At 44.1% G+C, this 25,775-nt stretch overlaps 1 protein-coding gene across 4 annotated transcripts in view; it reads right to left on the bottom strand.

Annotated features, from left to right (window-relative positions):
• SLC25A21 (solute carrier family 25 member 21) overlaps positions 1-25,775 on the bottom strand; it is a 438,251-nt gene that overhangs the window by 99,946 nt on the left and 312,530 nt on the right. For 2 of the 4 annotated variants that reach the window (XM_084843384.1, XM_084843370.1), the window contains exon 3: positions 13,763-13,846. The exons of the other annotated variants lie outside the window; for them this stretch is intronic. In XM_084843384.1, coding sequence (XP_084699510.1) covers positions 13,763-13,846 — 84 coding nt within the window. The remainder of the gene's footprint in view (positions 1-13,762; positions 13,847-25,775) is intronic. 4 annotated transcript variants of the gene reach the window in all.

The raw sequence follows: 25,775 nt of genomic DNA, 5'->3' as shown, positions 1-25,775 counted from the left end.
ACAGCAGTAAAGCATGAAAGCCTCATTCTCACCACATCACTTGCCAGAGCAAGGATGGTCTTTCAATGACTGTGGCGCTCCAGCAGGTGATGTCATCGCCCCTGCTCCAAAACAGTCTGCATTCCACTGTGTTTCTTCTCCACTACACCACTGTTTTCACTGCTTCAGAGGTACTAAAGGGTCACCAGGTTATACCTTGGCAATCCAATGAGGGTATGGAAGTCCCTGTTTCGGTTCTGGCCAAAATAAAGTACATTCTTTTCTCCCACTACCACTGTGAAACCTAACACCTTTTCCTAGAAGTAAAATGCTGATGCCAGAAATAGTAATAAGCTTGTTTTGGAAACCTTCATAAAGGTGAAAATGTTGGTCGTTCTTGCTGTTGGCATATAAAGCCCTGAAAAACTTGGGGCCAGGTTACCTGGAATAGTGCCTTCCCTGGTATGCCCGTGCGATCGCTAAGATCATCAGAAGAACCCTTACTGTTTGTGCTGTGATTTATTTATTTATTTATTTCATTTCTATACTACCCAATAGTCGAAGCTCTCTGGGCGGTTCTGCTCTGTGATCTGCAGCTTGCCATCTGGTGGCAAGCCAGAAGTGGGCCTTCTTGTGGTGGTGCCCACCTTCTGAAATGCCCTTCCCCAAGAATTCAGGAGGTGCCAGCTGTGGCGTGTTTGAGGTGCCAATTAACGATCCATCTTTTTATCCAGGCCTTCCTTGAATGATTATGCTACCCAGTTAGTTTGTTTGCTAGCTATTATGCCTTTACCTTGGGTTTTAAATATTTTAAACATTTTCACTGATGAGTTTTCATATTGATGATGAAGTATTTTAATCTTTGATTCTGTAAACTACCTATAGGTATCTTTAGAGATGGTAAGCAGTATATAAACTGACTAAAGGCGCATGGCTGGCTGGTGCATGCTGGGACTTGTAGGACATTTTTCTGTATAAACATGCATAGGATTGTGCTCTAAATAAATAATAAATAGCAACTTCAGAGCTGCTTAGGTTATTTAGGGCACAATCGTATGCACGTTTAGACAGAAAAAAATGTCCTATAAGTCCCAGCATGCCCCAGCCAGACTTTTTTCTGTCTAAACATGCATAGAATGGCACCCTTTTTTATTTATTTTGTATAGATATTTGGGGCAAAGCAGAGGGCTCTATTCTTAAAAGCTGCCTAAAAATAATTTAAAATAAAATACAGTGATTCATTATATAAATAATAAATACATACATAAATAAATAAAAGCACACACATCTCATGTCAGCCTTAATGGTGTGCATACATTTAACTCTGCACTTTTCTCAGCAAAGGTATAGAATTGGTGACTGGGGAAAGAATCGGACCTCTGCTCCCTTTTCTCAGGAAAAATGTGGCAGTTTAAGCATACATCCCCACCTAACCAGAGACATGTATATTTTATGCCCAGATGTCAGGACTCAAATACAAAAAGAAGCATCAGAAGTGTGCTCCCCGGAGGATTAGATTACAAAGTGCAAGAGAGGAACCTGTCAGGTGACTCTTGCGCTCAGCAGAACTGTACAGGGCAATGACACAAGACACATCCAGGGCTGAGCCAAAGAATACCGTACATATTGCAGAAAACTTTAGGGCAGGAAAGGATGAGGTGGATGTTACTGAGAGAGGTTCTGTGTACGCACATGCGTATGCTATATTTGAATACGTCCAGCTGTGCTTGTGACTGTTGGCATGGCAAAATGTGACTTCTGGGTCAGATACGGCCCCCACATTTCTTAATCCAGCCTATTAACCTTTCGTTCTGAACAGATGCAGGTGGTTCTTTCTTTTCTTTCTAAAGAGATTGTGAAAATAATAGTATATTTCCTCTAAAGATCTGTGGGCTTCAATTACTCTGAATAGGTTTTTAGCTGTTTCTAAAGGAAGGAAAGTGGAGCCTCATTTTAAAAATCTGGCAGCGTTTACAATTATTTTGGAAACAATAGCTAATGAAATTAGGCAAATGAAATGATTAAAATTAGGGTTTCTTTAAAAAGAGAGAGAGAGAGAGAGAGAGCATGCCACAGAACATTTTCTTCCTGTATTATATTTTATTAGATCTGGGAACACATGCTGCATTTAACCAAATGTACCGTTTGCCCTATCCTAATTATAATTTTGGGGAGTGGGAGGAGACAGTGTAGTGAAAAGGACAGTTGTCTACATTTCATACTGCTATAGACCAAGGGTGGAGGATCATTCACCTTCCAGAAGTTGTCGGACTTATCAGATGAGCCAGTATGGTCAATGGTCAGGGATGATAGGAGGTGTAGTCCAACAACATCTGGAGAACTACAGGTTCCCCACCCCTGCTTTAGACTCTCTAGCAGAGAATTACACCCCTTGAAATAGGGTGATGTGGAAATCTAAACAGAATAAAATAAATTTGGCTTTCTCTTCTCCTCAGCCTTCTTCTTCTTTTGAACTTTAATGATAAAAAAGCCAAATGAGTGCTGAAATCTCTAAGGCCTGAAAATAATGATAGTTTATATTTTATTTATGCACACAGCTTCATTTTTATGAGACAGGTCAGATGGGAAATAGTGTCAACATGGTATTTATCAGCTAGAGGAAGGGGAAAAAACTGCAGCTGCATGTTCCTGGCATCTGATCAAGGCTTGATGACCACATATTTCAACATACATCTCAATTATATACATGGCAGAATACCATTTGCAATGTAAAAATAAAATCCTTCAGCTCTGTGCAATAGCCAGCGTTCAGTTAGGGTTGCCTGATTTCCGAGTTGGATGATCTCCGTTAAGTGCCATACAAAGTGGCAAAGTAAGGCCAAGAGAACACATGATTTAAAGGTTATATAAAACAACTATGAATGAAGAAAAGCTAGTGGGTTTTAAACTTGGCTGAATCACAGATTATTAGCTAGCCTGTAAAGGATATTGAGCCCTGAGCACAAGGATACCAGCTGGCCTTCCAAGCCCTAAACAAATCCCCAGACATAGGTTTTAGCTGTTAACTAAGGATTGCCAAGGCCTTGGCTATACAAGATTACATCTGATTTTACAGGACGGGCCTCAAACTTTATGATTTTTCTAGTCTGACCTCACAGTTGTTAGATACTTTCTTTTATCCTTCCTCATCCTAGATCATTTCAAAACAAAACAAAACAAAAATCCTAATTCAATAATTAACATAATAGCACATGTTTATTTCCCCCCTGTACAAGAAAGGGATCTATTTTTACCCTGTTCTGAACTTGACTCCATAATCAATTAATGGATTCTCCAGTCTTCTGTAAAGTAATCATAGAGCTCAATCTTCAATCCAGGAAAGCAGAGATAATAATCCCTGCACCGTCTACTTCCACGGCCAGATCAAGGAACTGGAGACCATCATCTGTGGTTGTATCAAATGTACCTCCCCAACTGATGCTCCTTCCAAGCCAGCAGCAGCTATGTAAGAACATGCATGAGAAGAGCTGTGCTGGATCAGACCAAAGGTCTATCTAGTGCAGCATTCTGTTTCCACAGTGGCCAACCTGATGCCTATGGGAAGGTCACAAGCAGGACATGAGCACAAGGGTCCTGTACACCAATAGCTGGTGTATAGCCCATATACACCAGCTATTGGTATTCAAAAGCATACTGTCTCTGATACTGGAGATAATATATTGCCATGACTGACTGACTAACTGACTATTTATTTATTGCATTTATACCCCACCTTTTTTCCTCTTGCAAGGAACCCAAGGCGGCTTACATTATCCTCCTCCTCTCCATTTTATCCTCAAAACAACAACCTTGTGAGGTGGGTTGGGCTGAGAGTCTGTGACTGGCCCAAAGTCACCCAGTGAGCTTCCACGCCCGAGCGGGGACTAGAATCCGGATCTCCCAGCTCCTAGTCCAACACTCTTGCCACTACACCACACTGGCTCACCACACTAGTAGCTGCTGATAGCCTTGGTTATTAATTTGTCTAATACCATTTTAAAGCTGCCCTGGTTGGCAGCCATCATTACATCTTGTGGTAGTGAATTCTATAGTTATGCACTGTGGAAAGTACTTCTTTTTGCCTGTCCTGAATCTCCCACCATTCCACTTTATGGGATGATTTCTGTTCCTAGTATGCAGCAGACATTTGCATCACACCCTGTGTCAGCCACCTTCCCCCCAGTCCGGTGTCTTTCATCTCTGGACTGCTCTCGTTATTCTACATCATCAAACTTCCTGCTTTCTTCAATCTTAGGTTACCTTCTGTGATCCCCTCCCCCCGCCCCCAACTTGATCACTTTCTGATCTGGCTCACTGTTTGGGCTGTGCTTAAACCTTGCCCTGCCCGTTCTGGTAATCAAGCTCAGCTGATTTGGGGTTTTGAATTGCCCTTGCTCTTTACCATCTGACCTGGCATTAATTGTGTCCATGCACACAGTGGCTGCCTGACCTGTGTACTTGCAACAAAATTAACACTTGTGCTGCACTGTTGTGAGAGCTTGGCTCAAGGAAGAGGAGCCAGGGGAGCCAGGAGGAGCCAGGAGGCGGCTCTTCCCTCTCCTCTATTAGCACCGAAGTACATTGGTTGCCATGGACAAGGATATTATACTATCAGAATATATCCCAGGCCATCACCATATAATCAATTTGCCTATGGCTGGAGGCAGCACAGTGGTGTGCCTTCTACTGGCTTCTCTGCTCTGGTCATCCTCCTGGGTTGCCTTCATTTCAGCAATTCCATTAATTAGAAACCTCTCAAAAAGCACAGCCCTATTTTTAATGGCTCCTTTTGTGTTATTTCAACTCAACTTGTGAGTTGAGTTCAACCAAAATGTTTTTATTTAGTAACAGGGGCTTCATCTCCATTTCATTTCTCCCACAAAGCAGGTGCCTGCATGCTTAATATAGTTGGTGCATGCCACATCCATGGCCTTTCGTGCTTCCAAATACCCACCTGGAAAAACTGGGTAATGTTTTTGCATTTAAGTGTCTCCTTAATTAGCATCCACATGCCATAAAGCCTATGCAGAGCTGTTTGGCTAAAAGGGGGCTAATGTTGACAGAACATTACCTGTCAATGGGGTTGAGGAATGAAAGGCCTGTGGTGCAGGGTCAAGACAGTTGTGTGTATTTGTAGTGGTCAGAGTTTCCTGGTCTAATTGCACATTTCTAAGAAACAAAAATGTTGATGTTTCTCTTACGTGGCTAAGGGTTGCTTATTACATTTTGCACGTGGGTGCAGATAGCCAAATAAAATATTGTATGCATAGTAAGTTAGTCTTGAAGTGCACATTTATGTCGAAATGGTCACATTCCCCTTTAAAACATGCACAAACTCCAAGTGGGAAAGGATGGATATATTTTTGAAATACGTCTTTGTACCTGTCTAACATAAGTAAACAAAGGCAAGTCCACACAACTTCTTTTATGAGAAGTTTATTCCCCCTCTCCCCCAACGACTTCTGACCAGCTGAATAATCAAGTGAGTAAAAACTTTATTTTATTTTATGTTAAAAAAGTAAAGGTGGGCAGCCACTGAACACACTTCAATAGTTCTAGGGACCCATGGATAAGCCAAGTGACATTACCAACCCAGAGTTTGTCTCACCAAACTCTGCACTAGAGACAGCCTATATAACTGCTTCCAGCATACAGTGGAAACAAAGGCTATTACAGATTCTGTTAGCTAGGCTCAATCCCTTTCCTTGTCCTCTTTGGCTTATGCTGAAATTTTTGAGACAAAAAAGGCTTCCTCCTGGGTTTCAACACAAATGCTGTAATAAAATATTCAGATAAAGCAACCAAACCTGGCAGCCAAACATAAAATAATCTGAGTTAAAGAAAAACAATGATCAGCCATCATTGGCCAGTGTAATTGACTCCTTAAATAAGGATCATACAATAAAATCAGGGAATCACAGAGCTGGAAGGGGCTTTTAGGCCTTTGAGTCCTGCTCAGTGCAAGAATACAGTTTAAAGCATCTCTTACAGATGCCTGTCCAGCCTTTTCTTGAGTACCTCCAGCGATGGAGAACCCACAGTTGGTTTCATTCTCTGTTTGTTCTGAGCATTGGTAAGGGTTATTTTTTTTCTGATGTTCATCCAAAATCTGCCTTCCTGTAACTTAAGCCTGTTATTTCATGTCCTACAGGCTTAGTTAATAGGGTTTGTTTTGACCAATTTCCTAAATTCCTGCAGTAAGCTAGCCAAATAGGTTTCCCTAGAGAGGGAGTTCTACAGGTTGAATGCCACCATGGAAATGTCCTGCTCCTCATAATTGTCTTGATACAAATTCCATGTGGAATTTTATGCCAGCAGAATGAAAGAAAATTAACAGTCTTGTGATACGAATACAAGTAATTGACAACTAATAAGCTGTAGGGTTAACTCCGAATTGTTCTAAGAACAGCACTTTTCTTATCCTGCAGAGCTCACAATTTCTCTTACAGCGACATTCATATAATAAACATTTGAAAAAGCACACAAGTGTTTCACTCTTTCCCTTGACTGAGAACAAGATTTGAACAAGAAAAACAAAATTCTTCATGCTCTCTTCTTGTCAACACTATGGCTTGCCTGTGGTAGATTCTCAGATTCCTAATCAGCTCTCACTCAGCCTAACACCAGTACAAAAGTTTTCACTTATTGTTTGGCAATGGCTAAGCTCACCAAAGGGGCTTGCCGTGAGTAAGAAAGCGCTCCCCAGAAAAGCCGATGTCTGCTGTGTTAAAAGAGTAAGTGTTACATTCACTAATCTTTAGCGTTGACAGAGAAAAGTCTAGGAGCAGATGCTTTTCAAAAGGTTATTGTCCTCTTATTCCATACTAAGATTTAGCATGTTATTTTTGTATTGTTTTAAGAGACTGCCTGTTATTACCAACTTGAAAAATGACATGCCTAAAGTCATGTTCCAGACCAAGAAATCATAGTGGCAAGAAGAAGAATATTTTATGCCTTGGGGAAATGCTTGAAAATGATAGTGGTTATAAAACAATCTTCTGAATAGCTATGTGCTAGTACTGCAGTGAAGTACGAATTCAGGCCTGATTTATGAGTGATGTGGACCATGGTAAAGCATTTACCTATACAAGCATTCCTCAGACATAGTGCCATGTTTAAATGCACTTACCATGTGACCAGCCTATATGCATGCAGCATTAGCATGCCAGCAATTGGCAGCCCAGGTGAGCATGCTGATGGTGTGCTAATACCACATGCATATAGAATCTATATTATAGATCAACAGAAGTGGAAGGTGCATTTAAATTTGATGTGATGTGCATGGCAACCTTACACAAGTAAGTGCTTTGCCAGCAACCCGCACCAACATATAAACTGGGTCTCAGTGGGACAAACTAGTTTTTATTCCTTTAAGGGCTAGGATAGACAACTGCAGCAGTGCTCCTGTCATTATTGTTCCTTGTTTGTTTGTTTGTTTGTTTAATATCCTGCCTTTCCACCAAAAATGGCACTCCACCTACGTTCAGCCTATGAACACTACAGCCAGGTTCAGATTAAATGGGGAAACAATAGTTTCCTGCAACAAGAACAAGGTGGAACAACATCCAGACTTGCATGCTACCCCCCTCCCCTCCCCTCCTCCTTCTGTGCCTATAAGGAGACTGAAAGTTTTCCCCTTCTGAGTTAAACTAACCACAGTTCCCCATGATAAGAGAACTCATGGAACTGTTTAAGCCTTAAACAATGCTTTGAGAACAAGCCAGGATCTGAAACCAGTTTGATCTTGAGTTGTTCTCACTAACCATTGTTTAAACAAAGTATAGTTTTGAGTTTGGATGTCACGGGAACTGTGGCTACTTTAAAACTGAAAGAAGAGGAGAGGGGACAGGGAGCATGCATGTGAACCTGAGGTTTGTCATTGTTCATTCTTATAGGGGGAAACCATGTTTTCCCATTACGTCTGAACCTGGTCTATGGTGCTATCATCACTACATGGCCACTTCCAGTCTTAAACAACCCTAGGTTGGGATACGACCCAGATTTGGATAGGACCACAGAACTGGAAGAAGCTTTATAGGCCATCTAGTCCAACTCCCTGTTGGATGCAGGAAACCCAGAGCGAGAACATTCCTAATAAATGGTGGTCCAGCGTCTGCTTGAAGACCTCCAGTGAAGGAGAGACCACCATTCTCCTAGGAATTTGGTCCCATTGTTGAACTGCCTGTAACATTAAGACATTTCTCCCAATGATATGATGGTGCTCACTTCAGCCTTTGTAAATAAGGTTTTGGTAACCTGCAGGACCCCTTCATGGATCACTGCCTTGTTGTGGCGAAGGGGCTTGCGTAACTCAGTGAAGCCATAAGCTATGCCGTGCAGGGCCACCCAAGACGGACAGGTCATGGCAGAGAGTTCTGACAAAATGTGGTCCACTGGAGAAGGAAATGGCAACCCATTCCAGTATTCTTGCCAAGAAAACCCCATGGAACGTATCACAAGGCTAAAAGATATGACGCCGGAAGATGAGCCCCTCAGGTCGGAAGGTGTCCAATATGCTACTGGGAAAGAGCAGAGGGTATTTCCAAGTAGTGCCAGAAAGAGTGAAGCGGCTGGGCCAAACCCGAAAGGACACTCAGCTGTGGATGTGTCTGGTGGTGAAAAGAAAATCCGATGCTGTAAAGAACAATATTGTTTAGGAACCTGGAATGTCAGATCAATGAATCAAGGTAAGCTGGAGGTGGTCAAACATGAGATGGCAAGATTGAACATCGACATCTTGGGAATCAGCGAACTAAAATGGACAGGCATGGGCGAATTTAATTCAGGTGACCATCATATCTACTATTGTGGGCAAGAATCCCTTAGAAGAAATGGAGTAGCACTCATAGTCAACAAAAGGGTGGGAAAAGCAGTACTGGGGTACAATCTTAAAAATGATAGAATGATCTCAGTACGAATCCAAGGCAAACCATTCAACATCACAGTAATTCAAGTCTATGCCCCAACCACTGAGGCCGAAGAAGCTGAGGTTGATCGGTTCTATGAAGACCTACAACACCTTCTAGAACTAACACCAAAAAAAGATGTCCTCTTCATCATAGGGGATTGGAATGCTCAAGTAGGAAGTCAAGAAATCACCGGGATAACAGGCAGGCATGGCCTTGGTGTACAAAATGAAGCAGGACAAAAGCTAATAGAGTTTTGCCAAGAGAACATGCTGATCATAGCAAACACTCTTTTCCAACAGCACAAGAGGCGACTCTACACATGGACGTCACCAGATGGTCAATATCGAAATCAGATTGATTATGTCCTTTGCAGCCAAAGATGGAGAAGCTCCATACAGTCAGTAAAAACAAGACCTGGAGCTGACTGTGGCTCAGATCATGAGCTGCTTCTTGCAAAATTTCGGCTTAAATTGAAGAACGTCGGGAAAACCACTAAACCGTTCAGGTATGACCTAAATCATATCCCTGATGAATATATAGTGGAGGTGAGGAATAGATTTCAGGGATTAGACCTGATAGATAGAGTGCCTGAGGAACTATGGACGGAGGTCCGTAACATTGTTCAGGAGGCAGCAACGAAATCCATCCCAAAGAAAAAGAAATGCAAGAAAGCAAAGTGGCTGTCTGATGAGGCTTTACAAGTAGCTCACGAAAGAAGGGAAGCGAAAAGCAAGGGAGAAAGGGGAAGATATACCCAACTGAATGCAGAGTTCCAGAGAATAGCAAGGAGAGACAAGAAGGCCTTCTTAAATGAACAATGCAAAGAAATCGAGGAAAACAACAGAATGGGAAAGACTAGAGATCTCTTCAAGAAAATTGGAGATCTCAAGGGAACGTTTTGTGCAAAGACGGGCATGATAAAGGACAAAGAAGGCAGGGACTTAACAGAAGCAGATGAGATTAAGAAGAGGTGGCAAGAATACACCGAAGAACTATACAGGAAAGATCTGAATGTCCCTGATAGCCATGATAGTGCGGTCACTGAACTTGAGCCGGACATCCTAGAGAGTGAAGTCAAGTGGGCCTTAGGAAGCATTAGTAACAACAAAGCTAGCGGAGATGACAGTATTCCAGCCGAGCTATTTAAAATCCTAAAAGATGATGCTGTTAAAGTGCTGCATTCAATATGCCAACAAATCTGGAACACTCAACAGTGGCCACAAGACTGGAAAAGGTCAGTTTACATTCCAATTCCAAAGAAGGGCAACGCCAAAGAGTGTTCAAACTACTGCACAATTGCGCTCATTTCACATGCCAGCAAGGTGATGCTCAAAATCCTACAAGCTAGGCTTCAGCAGTATGCGAACCGAGAACTACCGGAAGTACAAGCTGGGTTTCGAAGAGGCAGAGGAACTAGAGATCAAATCGCCAACATTCGCTGCATCATGGAGAAAGCAAGAGAATTCCAGAAAAACGTCTATTTCTGCTTCATTGACTACGCTAAAGCCTTTGATTGTGTGGATCACAACAAACTGTGGCAAATTCTTAAAGTGATGGGAGTACCAGACCACCTTACCTGTCTCCTGAGAAACCTGTACGAGGGTCAAGAAGCAACAGTAAGAACCAGACATGGAAAAACCGATTGGTTCAAAATTGGGAAAGGAGTACGACAAGGCTGCATATTGTCGCCCTGCTTATTTAACTTATATGCAGAGTACATCATGAGAAATGCCGGGTTGGATGAATCAGAGGTCGGAATTAAGATTGCTGGGAGAATTATCAACAACCTCCGATATGCAGACGATACCACCCTAATGGCAGAAAGCGAAGAGGATCTAAAGAGCCTCTTGTTGAGGGTGAAAGAGGAGAGTGCAAAAGCTGGTTTGAAACTCAACATTAACAAAACGAAGATCATGGCATCTGGCCCCATCACTTCCTGGCATATAGAAGGGGAAGAAATGGAAGCAGTGACAGATTTTACTTTCTTGGGCTCCAAGATCACCGCAGACGGTGACTGTAGCCATGAAATTAAAAGACGCTTGCTCCTTGGGAAGAAAGCTATGGCCAACCTAGACAGCATAGTAAGAAGCAGAGACATCACCTTGCCGACAAAGGTCCGTCTAATCAAAGCTATGGTTTTCCCAGTAGTAATGTATGGCTGTGAGAGCTGGACTATAAGGAAGGCTGAGCACCGAAGAATTGATGCTTTCGAACTGTGGTGCTGGAGAAGACTCTTACGAGTCCCCTGGACTGCAAGGAGGTCAAATCAGTCCATCCTAAAGGAAATCAACCCTGAGTGCTCATTGGAAGGACAGATAATGAAGCTGAAGCTCCAATATTTTGGCCACCTAATGCGAGGAGAAAACTCCCTGGAAAAGACCCTGATGCTGGGAAAGACTGAAGGCAAAAGGAGAAGGGGACGGCAGAGGATGAGATGGCTAGATAGCATCACGGATGCAATGAATATGAACTTGAGCACTCTCCGGGAGAGAGCGCAGGACAGGAAGGCCTGGCGTGCTATGGTCCATGGGGTCACGAAGAGTCGGACACGACTGAACGACTGAACAACAACAACAACCTGCAGGAGGCGCTGCTGCTCGCCTAGAAGCAGTTGCTTTTGCTCCTGTGTGAGCTGCAGAGCGGCTCTGAACTAGACCTCTGAACTAAGTCTACATTTCAGGGAAAATTTCTTTAAACAGTTTGTTTATTTTTATTCAGACTTTACCTAAAGGTATTAAGGAAAATATGTCTCTTATGTAATGCAAGAGAAACAAAACTTTATCATTATCTTCCTTGCAATAAAAATCCCAAAGAAGGTTTTATGCCTCATAGGTACACCAGCTTTCCCATTGTGTCAGCATTACCTCATGCACCTGTACTGCATAAAACTTGCCACTGCATAACAGCTAATAAAATAAGATCCTTTTCATAGTTAATTAGGAAATATTCTAAACACTTCAGCCCAATCACATAAAAACGTACATACATGCTTAATTTTATACACCAGGAGTCCCTCAGTTGGTTAAGAAATACTCTAATTGATATGAAGAGCTGAGCATTGGTTTTCCACCTCCCTCCAAACTCACATATTCACCAAATACTAATAAGGGGTTGTATCCAACACTGACTTTGCCTGGGAAGGAACCACTTCTACTCATGCAAGTCAAGGCACCAGATTTTCAGGGATCCCCCCAACCCACTTAAACCTCCTGCCCCATAAGCTGAAAGTTGTGAGACCCTCTAAAACATAATCAAGTATCGCACAGAGGGCTGCAGCAGTTAGGAGGAATTGCCAAAAGTTGGGTGCCCCTACTTGCAGAAGAGAACATACTTCCCATGGATGAGGCAGAGCTACCATTTGATACAACCCTATATTTTTTTTACTCTACACTCAGGTATTGGCTTGGTTTGCACATACGGTTAAGCCATGTTGTGGTTTGTTGAAATCTGGCTTGTTGTTGTATCTGAACCCATTCCCATGAACAAAACATGATTTATTAACCACCTACAAACCACAAATACAAGCCATGGTTTGTTATTGGCTTATAAAGTCTGGCTTGTTTAAAATATGGGTTATTGTGATGTCTGAATCCAGAACCATAGTTTATCCCTGGCTTTTTTGCACTGCTGTCTGCCCTGAAACAGAGGCACCCAGCAAGAGCAGCCTGAAAACAAAACTGCTCTTAAGGCTGGCAAAATGGGTGAGAGAGAAACAAACCAGAAACAGAGAAAACAAGTCATGGTTTGTTTGTGCATCTGCAAAACTATTCACAACTAAAGCAACAAACCATGTTTAACATAAACAATGGCATAAACAGCATTAATTGTGAATGCAGCCATTTACTCACTGGAATATCAATGTTTTGATTGTAATTTCAAAATAATTTTGAAATAATTCAAAATAATTGTAATTTTATATTAATATAGCATCCTTTCAAAAACGTGGGTCCTGTAGTATAAAAAGGCCAATTAAAATTACAAGATAGTTACACTTATGTCAATGTAGACTGGTCATAATGAAAGGCAGAATTTGGCATTTCAAGTATAAAAGAGCAGCAGGAAAGCTTTCTGGTCACAACATCTTTAACAGGTGTTAAAAAGAACACAAGATAGATTAAAAAATGTCTCAGGGAGCAATCCTACCGGGAGAGGTGGCCACCTCTGAACTTGGAGGCGACTACCTATCCAATGCAGGGCAGGAGAAGCATGGAGGGGATCATCTTCTCCGTGCTTATCCTGCTCTGCATTTGCGGCTAGACAGCCAATTTTGGCTGTCTAGCCATGGGAAGGCGGAGCGGGGGAAGTGGCTGCCGGACGACATATTGGATGTGTCGTACTGGCATTTCCGCCTTCCCCGTCCCAGAATGCCTCCTGGAATGCTCCATTTTCACCTCTCCATGCTCCTCTTCCAAGTGCGGAGCCATTCCGAGCTGTCTGAGAGGCAGCACAGAAGGGGGGGGAGGTCAGTTCTCAGGGAACTGGAAACTGATGTATCTCATGGCCATCTAGCCACTGACTAGCAGCCATAGGATTGCTCCCTAAGGTGTTTATGGTTATGGTATATTATTGGATTTAGTTAGTTAGATACAATATTGTATCAATCAGTTATATATTGATATGATTTTATTGAAATGTTTCATATTTAATTAGTTTATTTGGTCTAGTACCAAACTTTTTATTTATTGTGCGTTTATATTGATTGTAATTTTGATATTTTGGTACTTACTGCCAGTCACTTTGGGCTTTTCCTTTCAGAAAGAAAAGCAGTATACAAACATGAAATCAAATCAAATCAAATCATGATGTGTAACTAGAATTTTTAAAATGTTTTAACAATGAAATCATAAACATATAACAACTGCATACGTTCTTACCCCTCTGTCTGGAATATGGTCCTGAAACTGTGTCTCAGGCTCTTGTAACTGGATGGATCACTTTTCCCCCTTTGAATTTGGAACCTATAAAAACAGTTCATGATCAGTCACGAGCCATACAAAGATTTTAAAAGGCAAGTTCTACTTCCGAGATTATAATCACAGATGTTATTCTACAACACTCTCTCTTGTAACTATCATTTTAAGTGTTTATATAGCATCTTTTAAACCTGCAAAGCTTTGTGAAATTACCATTATCCCCATTGTACAGATGGTAGAACTGAGAAATCATTCATCCCTCTCGTCACGCTGGTGATGTGATGCCCTTCCTCAAATCCCTTCAGTGGCTTTCTGTCTCCTCCTGGATCCGGCACTAACTCCTTCCCTCTGCCTTCAAACCCCTTCATGGCCTTGCCTCCCTTCTCTCCACTTTTATATCCCAAAATATCCCTGCCCAAGACTATTACTCCTCCAGCACCATCACCACCAGCCATCCAAAGATCTTCTGGCTGCCCTGTGTGCTTGAAACTGCCTCTCAGAGCACCTGTGTGATGCCACCTCTCTTGCTACCTTCAGATCCCTCCTCAAAATCTACCTCTTCCATGAAGCGTTGGGCTCAACCACCTCATTCCCATGCTGTGCTGTAACTCCAACTTTAAACCTAACCATACACAACTGAAATAACCACATACAGCTTCCCTGTTTGTCTCCACTGGCTCTCCCACGGCTGGTCCCAATGGACAAAATGGCACCTCCCCACCCTTTCAATGCACAGATCCCAACTGGACTGGCAGTTGAATCTTACTTCAACAATGGCAATGGGATAGCATCCTCCACTGCACCTGAGTACAGCAGGCTAACATAGGGGTGTAGGGCAGGCTGTGTGACAAACAGAGTTCTGTCTGCTCCCCAACCCTCAGCATCTGCTGTCCAAGGCGGCTGCCCCACACTGCCTAATGATAGGGTTGGTCCTGTTCCCTCTCTCCTCTGTTGTTTCCTCTGTGTTCAAGTTTAGGTTGTAAGCTCCTTGGGGCAGGGACCTGTCCTCTTCCACTCTGTAAATCACCATGCTATATGCATTATAACAAGTTATTAAATAATTGTTACTCTATTTTTTGCCCACAGGCAATACATGGAGGAGGTGGGACCTGAACCCCAAGCATCCCAGGTAAAAGTCCAACAAGATGTTCCCTGAATTGCACTTGTTTATCTCACATTAGCAATATTACTTAAATTTGTTTTACAGAACTAAACAGTTTTTATTGGAACTCTGTTTTTAACATTGTGTTTTATTCTTTTTATCTTTTATTGTTCCCCGCTCTGAAATCTGTTTAGATGTGGCATGGTATATAAATGTTGCAATAAATAAATAAATAAACCAAAATATAGATTAAAATAACTTTCTACCCTAGCATAGCACTCATAGGGTTTAAGGGTGCAATCCTATGCATATTTAGACAAAGAAAAGGCCTACAGCAAGCTTTGCTGGCTGGGGAATGCTGGGAGTTGTAGGCCTTTTCTCTGTTTAAACATGCATAAGATTGTGCCCTAAATATTGTTTGTTTGCACCTTTGGGGATTATTAGAAAACCATCACAAGCAAATCTTAGATTATGGCACACAATTTAGCTCTTAGAGCAACACTCTTCTCCAGCACTCCATCTTGAATACGAACAAAAGACGATGGTTTAAGACCACAAGCATGCTGGGTTTTACAAGCTCTGGAGCAAGACGGGCTACATGACCCTTTCTTTTAATCTCACTCCTGCAAAGTGAAAAATGGGGAAAGGTGCTGGATGTTCTGAATGGTCTGTTTTTAAGTGATTTGAAATGGTTTTGCATCTGTTTTAATCCATTTCACCTTGAGCACTTTGTGGAAAGCTGCTTTGGAAATTTTTATAAATAACTTTATTCTTACACATGAACATGGGTTGCAACTTATTCTGTGTCTGCTCCTGTCTGTAATCTGCCCAGAGAATATTGGTTATTGGGCAGATTAAAAATATAATAAATAAATAAATACATTTCCCCATTTCCCACGCCACATAGTTGATGGCTATTGGAGTGTGTGTGTGTGTGCGTGCGTGTGTGTGTGTGTGAGAGAGAGAGAGAGAGAGAGAGAGAGAAAGGGGGGGTAAGAGATGCACATCATAATAAATTCGTCCAATTTTAGACCGCATACCTAATTAGATGAACATGGGATTGGCAAATTTATTCAACCATTCTTGGGTGAGATGGATTATCTGGATCCATTTTAGTCAGAGTTCAGGCCAGGCTTTGACATGGAAACAGCCCTGTATGATGACCTATGTCAGTCAGGAGATAGACAGGGAGAGTGTGATCCTGTCAATTCTCCTTGATTTCTTGGTGGCTTTCAATACCATCGACCATGGTATCCTTCTGGGATGATTGTGTGAGCTGGAAGTGGTGGGTATTACATTGCTGTGGTTTTGCTCCCATGGTCAGCTCAAGAAGGTGGTGCTTAGGGGGTATCGCTTGGTCCCATGGATGTGTAGATTACATATACCGCTGTGGCACAATCTAAAGCACACACCGAAAACTCCACAGAAACTATTCCATTTTCTTCTATGTCAGGAAAAGGTCTGCCAGTGTTCAATACGGTTTAATAAGTAATTTGCAAAAGACTGGTGCATTTTAATGAACTCTTTCTCAATAGCCATGATGAAAAGATGTTTTTATATGGTTCATCTTTTAATCTAAGATTCTCCCACCCCCAATCTGTGGGTATGATCCACCTAAGCAACCTTCTCCAACCTGTAGGACTCTTCCAATGTTTTGGGCTACAGCTCCCATCAGACTCAGCCAGGATGGCCATTGGTCAGCAGTGATGGGGCTTGTAACATCTAGAAGGACCCAGGTTGGAGAAGGCTGAGCTAAAGGTAGGTATTTTTAAGTACTAGAGAGATTTCTTGAAATGAATGGGCTTTAAGGGTACATAATTTGGGCTGGATGGTGCCCAGTGTTTCCTAAGCAGCCCTTTTTACACTACCATTTCCCAAGCTCCAAGACACAAATTATCTGTGATGTAAGACAAATATGCTGGGCAATTACAAAAGGAAGTCCACACCTCTTTTGAGTGTTTGTACACTGCATCCCCTCTATAGTCCCAGTAAAAGTAGCTCTGGCACATCTGGAATCCCAGTCTAGGGTAACTTCTTTTATTAGAAAAAAAATGTTGCCAAGTTGGCAGAGCAGCTAACACTTTTCAACAGCTTTACACTCCAGTTGGAACTGCTGCATAACTTACTTTCTTTCTTTCTTTCTTTCTTTCTTTCTTTCTTTCTTTCTTTCTTTCTTTCTTCCTTCCTTCCTTCCTTCCTTCCTTCCTTCCTTCCTTCCTCTTTTCTCTTCTTTTCTTTTCTTTTCTTTTCTTGCAAAGAGCTCTTGGGAAGGTTAAAAGTCTCACATCCTCCAGTGGCATTGCACAACGTATAACAGTAATAGTCACAGTGGAATGCTGAAAAATTGCTGCCTTTTTAAAGGGGCAATGAGAACCCTCCCCCCAACATTATTCAGACATGGTATATGTATTAATTTAACAATTTAATGACGTAGTCTATGTAGCTGAAAACCAAAAGTAATGGAGCACAAGCTGTTTAGTAAGCGTCATTTAATGAGCTAAAAAAAAGTAGATGACCAGTGAACTGGCAAGCCTGCAGATAACACAAAAATTATTTAAGATGTGCAAGTGCCCAAAATAAACTTTGAGGAATTACTGGGGGGTGGCGGGGAAGGTAGAAAGCTATGTGACTCAGATGAAGAACAGATGAAATTCAGTACAGATGCATAAAATCATGTGGAAAAGGAGGTTGACTTTGGCCATCAACGTAAGTCCTTTGCAGGTGTTCAGTAACATGGAGAGTGAATGTGCTTGGGCAACACAGCGAACTCCAACCTGACATGCGTGCATTCATTAGAATGTCCATAGAGTATCCCAATATGTGTACAGTGGGGGTCTTCTACAATAATAAATGCACATAGTTCAAGGTGAAGCTTGTCACAATCACATCTGATGCACTTCCATTCAAATGTCCGGGAGGACGCAATCCTATGGGATAGGTGGCCGCCTCTGAACTCAGAGGTGACCGCCTATCCAATGCAGGGCTGGAGAAACACGTAGGGGATCGTCCCCTCCGCACTTCAGCCACCCTGCATTTGCGGCTAGACAGCCAATTTCGACTGTCTAGCCATGGGAAGGCGGAGTGGGGGAAGTGGCTGCCAGACGACACATAAGATGTGTCCTGTCCCGGAATGCCCCCTGGAGCACCCTGTTTTCACTGTTCTGTGCTCCTGTTCCAAGAGTGGAGCGCGGGGCCATTCCAAGCTGCCTGCAAGGCAGCGCGGGAGAGGGGGAAGTTTGGATCTCCAAGAACCGACATATCCTATGGCTGTCTAGCCGCTGACTAGCGGCCACAGGATGGTTCCCCAAATGGGTCCCACATGAATGTGTGGGGCCCTCTACGGACTTTTAAATGAAGGTGCATGAAGCCAGTAGCCATGGCTACTGAATGCCTGAAAAGGACTATAGTCTATAGGACTATAGACTAAAGGCAAAACTGAAGTACTTTGGCCACATAAAGAGAAGACAGGATATCCTGGAGAAGATACTGATGATAGGGAAAGTGGAAGGCAAAAGGAAGAGGGGCCGACCAAGGGCAAGGTGGATGGATGATATTCTGGAGGTGACGGGCTCAACCTTGGGGGAGCTGGGGGTGGCAACGGCCGACAGGAAGCTCTGGCGTGGGCTGGTCCATGAAGTCACGAAGAGTCGGAAGCGACTGAGCAAATAAACAACAAAAACATGCAATGTAGTCCTTAGTCCTGTTCAGCCCTTTGAAAAGCATGTAACCTCTACATGCAAGTAGGGGAAGAGGGAATGAGTGTGCTTGCTCTGCCCACCCCACCCCCACCCCCACCTCCACCACTGCTGTTGCATGTTCCACCTCCATCACTGTTCTCTCTTTGCATGGAAGTTCTCTGTGTGATTTAGAACCTTGATTTTCCAGGGTTTATCTGAGTTGGGCCTAGAAGGCACAGTGTTATGGTCGTTCTGGTCCTTTCTGGAGGAGTGGTCTCAGAAAATGGTGCTGGAGACCTTCTGCTCCACTCCATAGCCATTGACCTATGCTAGGCCACAATGTTCCATCTTACCCCCTATGGTTCTTTAACATTTACAGGAAGCCCCTGCAGAAAGTCATCTAGAAGCTTGGGCTGAAGTAACTTCAGTAGGGCTGATGATACTCAGCTCTTCCTCTAGTTTCCAGCAGCTTAGGGGTGGATGAGGGGGAAGCTGGGACTGCATCCACAGAAACTACCACTAGCACAACAGGAACTAACACTTTTCAAAGCAACCCCCATTTGTTTCCAGAACAGGACAGGTCAATGGAGCTCTCTTCTGCAGGCTCCGCTGATTGGGCCCATTACCAAAATGGATGTTTCCACCCTTTCCACTTGCTTCCACAATTGCTAGCTTCCTGTTGTGCTGTTTGTGGGTCCTACTAGCATATGGGCAGCACTGGACACTGCCCCACATATTCAATGAAGGAAAAACGCAGATAAATAAATCACACTGAGGTGAGGGACAGAAGGAAAGCCGGGTCACTCCATCGACCCATTTGAGACACCAGCAGCAACCTTTGGTTCCTCCTCTCCTTGGACTTTTTTTATTCCAGCTAGTCATGATAAGAACTTTATAACTAAGAACTGGTTCCTGAGTTTGCTTTTTCCCCTCCCTCCCAATGCCTTTTCCTTTTATCCTTTTGATTCCTTTTAGTTGTAAGCCTGAGGGCAAGGACTGTCTTATTAATGATCCTTGGTTGCTGCTCTAGGAACCTTTTCTGGCTCAAGAGCCAGATTTTTAAAAAAAAATGTTTATTGATAAACAAATAAGAGGTTAGATCTTTATATTATGCACAAGCTATTAGTACATAACAATATTGTATGGGGAGTAGCGTATAACACATTCCTTTCCTTACGTATTTTGGATCTGTTCTTTTTGTAGTAAATCAGTTTTATAGTTTTAATAGCAGCCCTAAACTACACGCCAATTAGGAGTTGTAATCTAGATCTGCAATTTGAGTCCTTTGATATGAAGTTGTTAGGCTCAATAAAAGCAGGCGTAACTTGTTAATAAACTAGCAAACTGATTGCCAGGACTTGTTATATGAAAGTTCATTTGATTGGGGCAAGTAAGGATGAGCAGAACAGAGACAAAAGCAGCAGTGGTAAGTTAAGTAGAGGTGGCAGAATTCAAGCGTTCTTTTTGAAGTAGTTAGTATTGATTAAGCATAACCTAAATTCGCAAAATAACATGACAAAAGTGGACTACTGTTTATAAATGTATGGTTATGCTGCATGAGAAAGATGACATTCTGATTTTGACTTTATATTTTAAAAGCAAGGGGCCAGACATGATCCCAACATTTGAAGCCTTTTCTTCATTTCTCCCCTCTCTTGACCAGTTGCCAGCAAGACTCCATTTTGTTAGCCCCAAATGCAAATCTCTCTGCTCAACTGTGGCTCAGGGGCCTAGGAAAAGTAGGCCACTGTAACATGCTGGATAGCACTGGCTTGGCACACTGAGACACTACACATGGCATGAGATCAGCATCAGAGAGGAAAGGAAACTTACAGTACCTCCTTTGAGAGGCGCCCTCACACTCTGCTCCGCATGCAAGAAGGACTAATTGGGCCATTACTGATTGTTTGAGGACAACTTTTAATCTGCAAAGGTTTAGGGTGCAATCCTACACCCACTTACCTGTGACTAAGCCCCATTAAACTCAATTGCACTTTCTTCTGAGATGTGCTCTGGAGAGTATCTAATTGTTTACTGGATTGGGGGCTGGGAGGGCTTGAAATCCCTCAGATCCTCAGCCACCCCTTCCCCGCCCACTGGCACACCCCCAGAACACCAGGTTTCCAGCCTCATACAGGGCTCTGCAATGGCTGGGAGAAGTCAAAAAGAGGTTTCCAAGTTTGTTTTTTAAACCCTCTAAAGTCATAACTCTGTCTAGGGACTCTGAGGGGGGTTTCTAGACAATTCTATGGCTTGGATGCTGTCTAGGGACCATAGAATTGTGCTCAAAATCACTTAAAATGTGTAGCCATATTTCTTGCATTTGTGGCAGCAGAGAAGCTTCTGTTTGGTCACATCCTGACTGACCTTCCCTTGAGAGCAATTTTCATTAGTTTCATCAGACCATTTTCCTACGAATCCCAGCACAGTGAACATGTTATAACCAAATGTCTTGCAAGCAGAAAGTAAAGGAAGGATTGAAGTCACCATCGCCTGATGCTGGAACATCTGGACTACCCAGCTTTAACCCTCCACAAGTGTGTTAAAGATTAATCAAGCAAAGGTAAGGGGAGGAGAGATGCAATATTCTTAAAGACTCGCTTTTCCCATCTGAACACCCTCCCCTTTATTTCCTAGCCATTTTACGCTTGATTTAGGCACATCTATTTGAAAGTAAGCAGTTCAAGATCCCTACCTTAGTGAGTGAAAGTTTTTGGCCTGGTTCACAAAGAAAGCTAAGTGTTAAAATCTGGCTGGTAATTGTGTCTGAACCCATCCCCACAAACAAACTATGGTTTCTTAACCAGCTATAAACCACTATTAGCATCCATAGTTTGTTATTGACTTATGAAGTCTGGCATGTTTAAATTATGGCTTATTGTGATGTCTGCACCCAGAAACATGGCTTGTGTCTGGCTTGTTTGTGCTCCTCTCTGCTCTGAAACAGAGGCACACCCAGCAAGAGCAGTCTGAAAATGAAACCACTCTGAAGGTTTTGGAAAATGGGCAGGAGAGAAACAAATAGAAATAGGAAAACTAGGTTGTGGTTTGTCTGCTAATCTGCAAGACAATTCATGGCAAAAGCAACAAACCATGGCTAACATAAATCATTGCTTAGTGTTATGCATAAATGCAGGCATTGTTTGTTTTAGTGAATTTCTGTACTGCCCTTTAGCAGTGCTTCCAGGGCTAAAACAACAAACTCATAGTATCATAAAGCTGTTATGGGAAATGCTATAGCTCAGTGGTAGAACACATGCTATCCATGAAAAAGGCCCCAAGTTCAATCCTTGGCATCTCCAAATAGGGCTGGGAAAGACCTCTGTCTCAAATTTTGGAGAGCTGCTGCCAGGCGGTGTAGAAAGTACTGAGCCAGCTGGGACAATGGTCTGCCAGTGTAAAGCAGCTTCCTATGTTCTATCATAAAAGTACATCACAATAATAAAGCAATGGTTAAGTGCTAGCATTTATTTGGAGGACCAGCCAGCAGCTGCACCGGGTGATCCTGAGCCTGAGCCTGCTTCTGCCCCCGCCCACAGGTACTTAAGGCGGGGCTGCCAGAGGCTGCTCGGGAAGGAGCCTGGGGAAGGAGGACCAGCTAGCAGCTGCACCGGGTGATCCTGAGCCTGCTTCTGCCCCCGCCCACAGGTACTTAAGGCAGGGTGCCAGAGGCTGCCACTTAGCGTCGCACTTGGAGTCACAAGATCTACCCACCTGCCTCTCCAGAGACACCAGCAGCCACAACACCAGCAGCAAATAGCAGCAGCAGCAGAGGGCAGCAGCTTTAAAGACCAGGGGAAGGGGCAAACGTGGACTATCTGCTCCTTCTTAGCTGCTGTTCTCTTTTATCTCTTTTATATTCTTTTAAACTGTTGTATATTTTATATCTTAATATTTTAATATGTGCCTGGGAGGACTATTGGACAACTCAGGGGGTGGGGGAGGTGCCACCATAACTGTGGTCACGGGCAGTGGGAGGTATGGCATTGGGGGATTAACAGGCCAGCTGAGAAGAAGAGGGGCTAGACACCTTACAGCTGTCCCCTCTTCTGGTTCTTCCCCCAACCTGATGGTTCCTGGCAGCCTTACCAGTCTGCCCTCGGGTCTGGTGGTGCTGCTGCTGAATGCCAGGTCGGCCCAAAATAAGACCTCCCTCATCCATGATTTGATTGTGGATGAGGGGGCTGACCTGGCATGTATTACTGAGACCTGGGTGGGGGAACTGGGAGGGGTCACTCTCTCCCAGCTGTGCCCTCCTGGGTACTCAGTGCAGCACCAACACCGACTTGAGGGTCGGGGAGGGGGGGTTGCTGTGGTCTATAGGAATTCAATCTCCCTCTCCAGGCTTCCTGCTCATTCGAGTGCAGATCTTGAGTGTCTGTACCTTGTGTTGGGTACCCGGGACAGATTAGGGATTCTGTTGGTGTACCGCCCACCCCGCTGCCCATCAGACTCCCTGCCTGAGCTGACGGAGGTGGTCTCGGACTTGGTGTTGAGGACCCCCAGGATGATGGTCCTGGGGGATCTCAACTTCCATGCCGAGGCCGCTGTATCCGGGGCGGCTCAGGACTTCATGGCCGCCATGACGACCATGGGGCTGTCCCAACATGTCATCGGCCCAATGCATATAAAAGGACACATGCTTGATCTGGTTTTCTCGACTGGGCAGGAGGATGGTGATCTGAAAGTAGAGGAATTAACATCTGTTCCTTTGTCATGGTCAGATCACTTCCTGCTGAGGTTTAGACTTCTGGCGGCCTTTCCCCTCTGCAAGGGTGGGGGACCTATTAAAATGGTCCGCCCCCGGAGATTAATGGATTCCGATGGATTCCAGAGGGCTCTGGGGGATTTTCCTGCTGGTATGGCTGGTGCTCCTGTCGAAGCCCAGGTCGCTCTGTGGAATGCAGAGATGACTCGGGTGGTTGACACGATCGCGCCCAAGCGCCCTCTCCCTCTGAGCAGAGCCCGGCCAGCTCCTTGGTATACACCTGAGCTGAGGGCAATGAAGCAAGAGGGGAGACAGCTAGAACGCAGGTGGAGGAAAACTTGTGCTGAGTCTGACCGAACACAGGTAAGAGCCCACTATCGAGCCTACTCTGTGGCGGTGAGGGTGGCAAAGAGGCAGTTCTTTTCCACCAGCATTGCATCTTCTCAGTGTCGCCCGGCGGAGCTTTTCCGAGTGGTTCGCGGCCTGTTACATTCTGGGCCAGGGAGAGAGACGGTGGAACCCTCGGTAGCACGCTGTGACGAGTTTGCGCGGCACTTTGAGGATAAAGTCACTCAGATTCGTCATGAATTGGACACCATGATTAATGCAGTTCCATTGGTAGAGGCGTTCAGAGCACCATCTAGTCCAGTTTTATTGGATGAGTTTCAGTTACTGAGGCCTGAGGATGCGGACAAGGTGCTTGGCCAAGTCCGATCGACCACTTGTGTGCTTGACCCTTGCCCTTCATGGCTTATTAAATCAAACAAAGAGGGGTTGTCCGGCTGGGTCCAGGAGGTTGTAAATTCCTCCTTGAGAGAGGGAGTGGCGCCTGCCGCTTTAAAAGAGGCAGTAATTAGACCACTCCTGAAAAAGCCTAACCTGGACCCAGAGGATGTTAACAGTTATAGGCCAGTGGCCAACATCCCCTTCCTGGGCAAGGTGCTTGAGCGGGTGGTTGTAGGACAGCTCCAGGCACTCTGGAATGAAACGGATTATCTAGATCCATTTCAATCGGGCTTCAGGCCTGGTTTTGGAATGGAAACTGCCTTGGTTGCCCTGTGGGATGACCTCTGCCGGGAGAGGGACAGGGGGAGTGCGACCCTGTTGATTCTCCTGGACCTCTCAGCGGCTTTCGATACCATCGACCATGGTATCCTTCTGGATAGGTTGTCTGGGTTGGGAGTTGGAGGCACTGCACTACAGTGGTTCCGCTCCTACTTGGGTGGCCGATTCCAGAAGGTGGTGCTGGGGGATTATTGCTCTGTGCCATGGCAATTGTGCCATGGGGTTCCACAGGGCTCTATTCTATCCCCCATGCTGTTTAACATCTACATGAAACTGCTGGGGGAGGTTATCCGGAGGTGTGGGCTGAGGTGCCATCAATATGCGGATGACACCCAGCTCTACCTCTCTTTCTCATCAAAACCAGGTGAGGCAGTGGCTGTTCTGAACCAGTGCCTGGGCACGGTAATGGACTGGATGAGGGCTAATAAACTGAAACTCAATCCAGACAAGACGGAGGTACTGTTAGTGGGTGGTTCGTCTGCCCGGCTAGGTGATATTCAACCTGTTCTGGAGGGGGTTGCACTCCCCCTGAAGGATCAGGTTCGTAGTTTGGGGGTGCTCTTGGATCCAGAACTGTCACTTGAGGCACAGGTGAACTCAGTGGCACAGAACACTTTTTATCAGCTTAGGCTGGTATACCAACTACGCCCTTATCTGGACAGAGATAGCCTAGCTACAGTTATCCATGCTCTGATAACTTCTTTTCTGGATTACTGCAATGCGTTATATGTGGGGCTGCCTTTGAAAACGGTCCGGAAACTTCAGCTGGTCCAAAATAGGGCAGCAAGATTGTTAACAGGGACTGGCCTGCGAGCTCATATTACGCCAGTACTTTTCCAGCTGCACTGGCTGCCAGTCCATTTCCGGGCCCGATTCAAAGTGCTGGTGTTAACATTCAAAGCCCTTAACGGCTTGGGGCCAGGTTACCTGAAGGATCGCCTCCTCCCATATGTGCCTGCCCGGACCTTAAGATCATCATCAGCGGCCCTTCTCCGTGAGCCCCTGCCAAAGGAAGTGAGGCGGGTGGCTACTAGGAGGAGGGCTTTTTCTGTTGTGGCACCCCGGCTCTGGAATGAGCTCCCTAGTGAGGTTCGCCTGGCGCCTACATTGTACTCTTTTCGGCGCCAGGTGAAGACCTTTTTATTTTCCCAGGCATTTTAGCTTTCTAAATTTTTATCTTTGCTGTTTTAAATCTGTATTTTAAACTCCTGTACTGCTGCTAGGTTTTATTGTGGTTGTATTGTTATATTGTGGTTTTAATGTTCTATATATTTTAAATTGTTTTATTGTGTGCTGTTTGGTTTTAGTTTTTGTGAACCGCCCAGAGAGCTTCGGCTATTGGGCAGTATAGAAATGAAATAAATAAATAAATAAATAAATAAATTTGGACTGCAAATGCACTGGGCATTGAGATCTGTCTAT

The sequence above is a fragment of the Heloderma suspectum genome, chromosome 1 (assembly GCF_057233095.1).
Source record: "Heloderma suspectum isolate Gila_16-S chromosome 1, 16-S_ref, whole genome shotgun sequence".
Lineage (NCBI taxonomy): Eukaryota > Metazoa > Chordata > Lepidosauria > Squamata > Helodermatidae > Heloderma > Heloderma suspectum.
The sequence above is the reverse complement of the archived record's forward strand: the minus strand, read 5'-3'. Positions and strand labels throughout refer to the sequence as shown.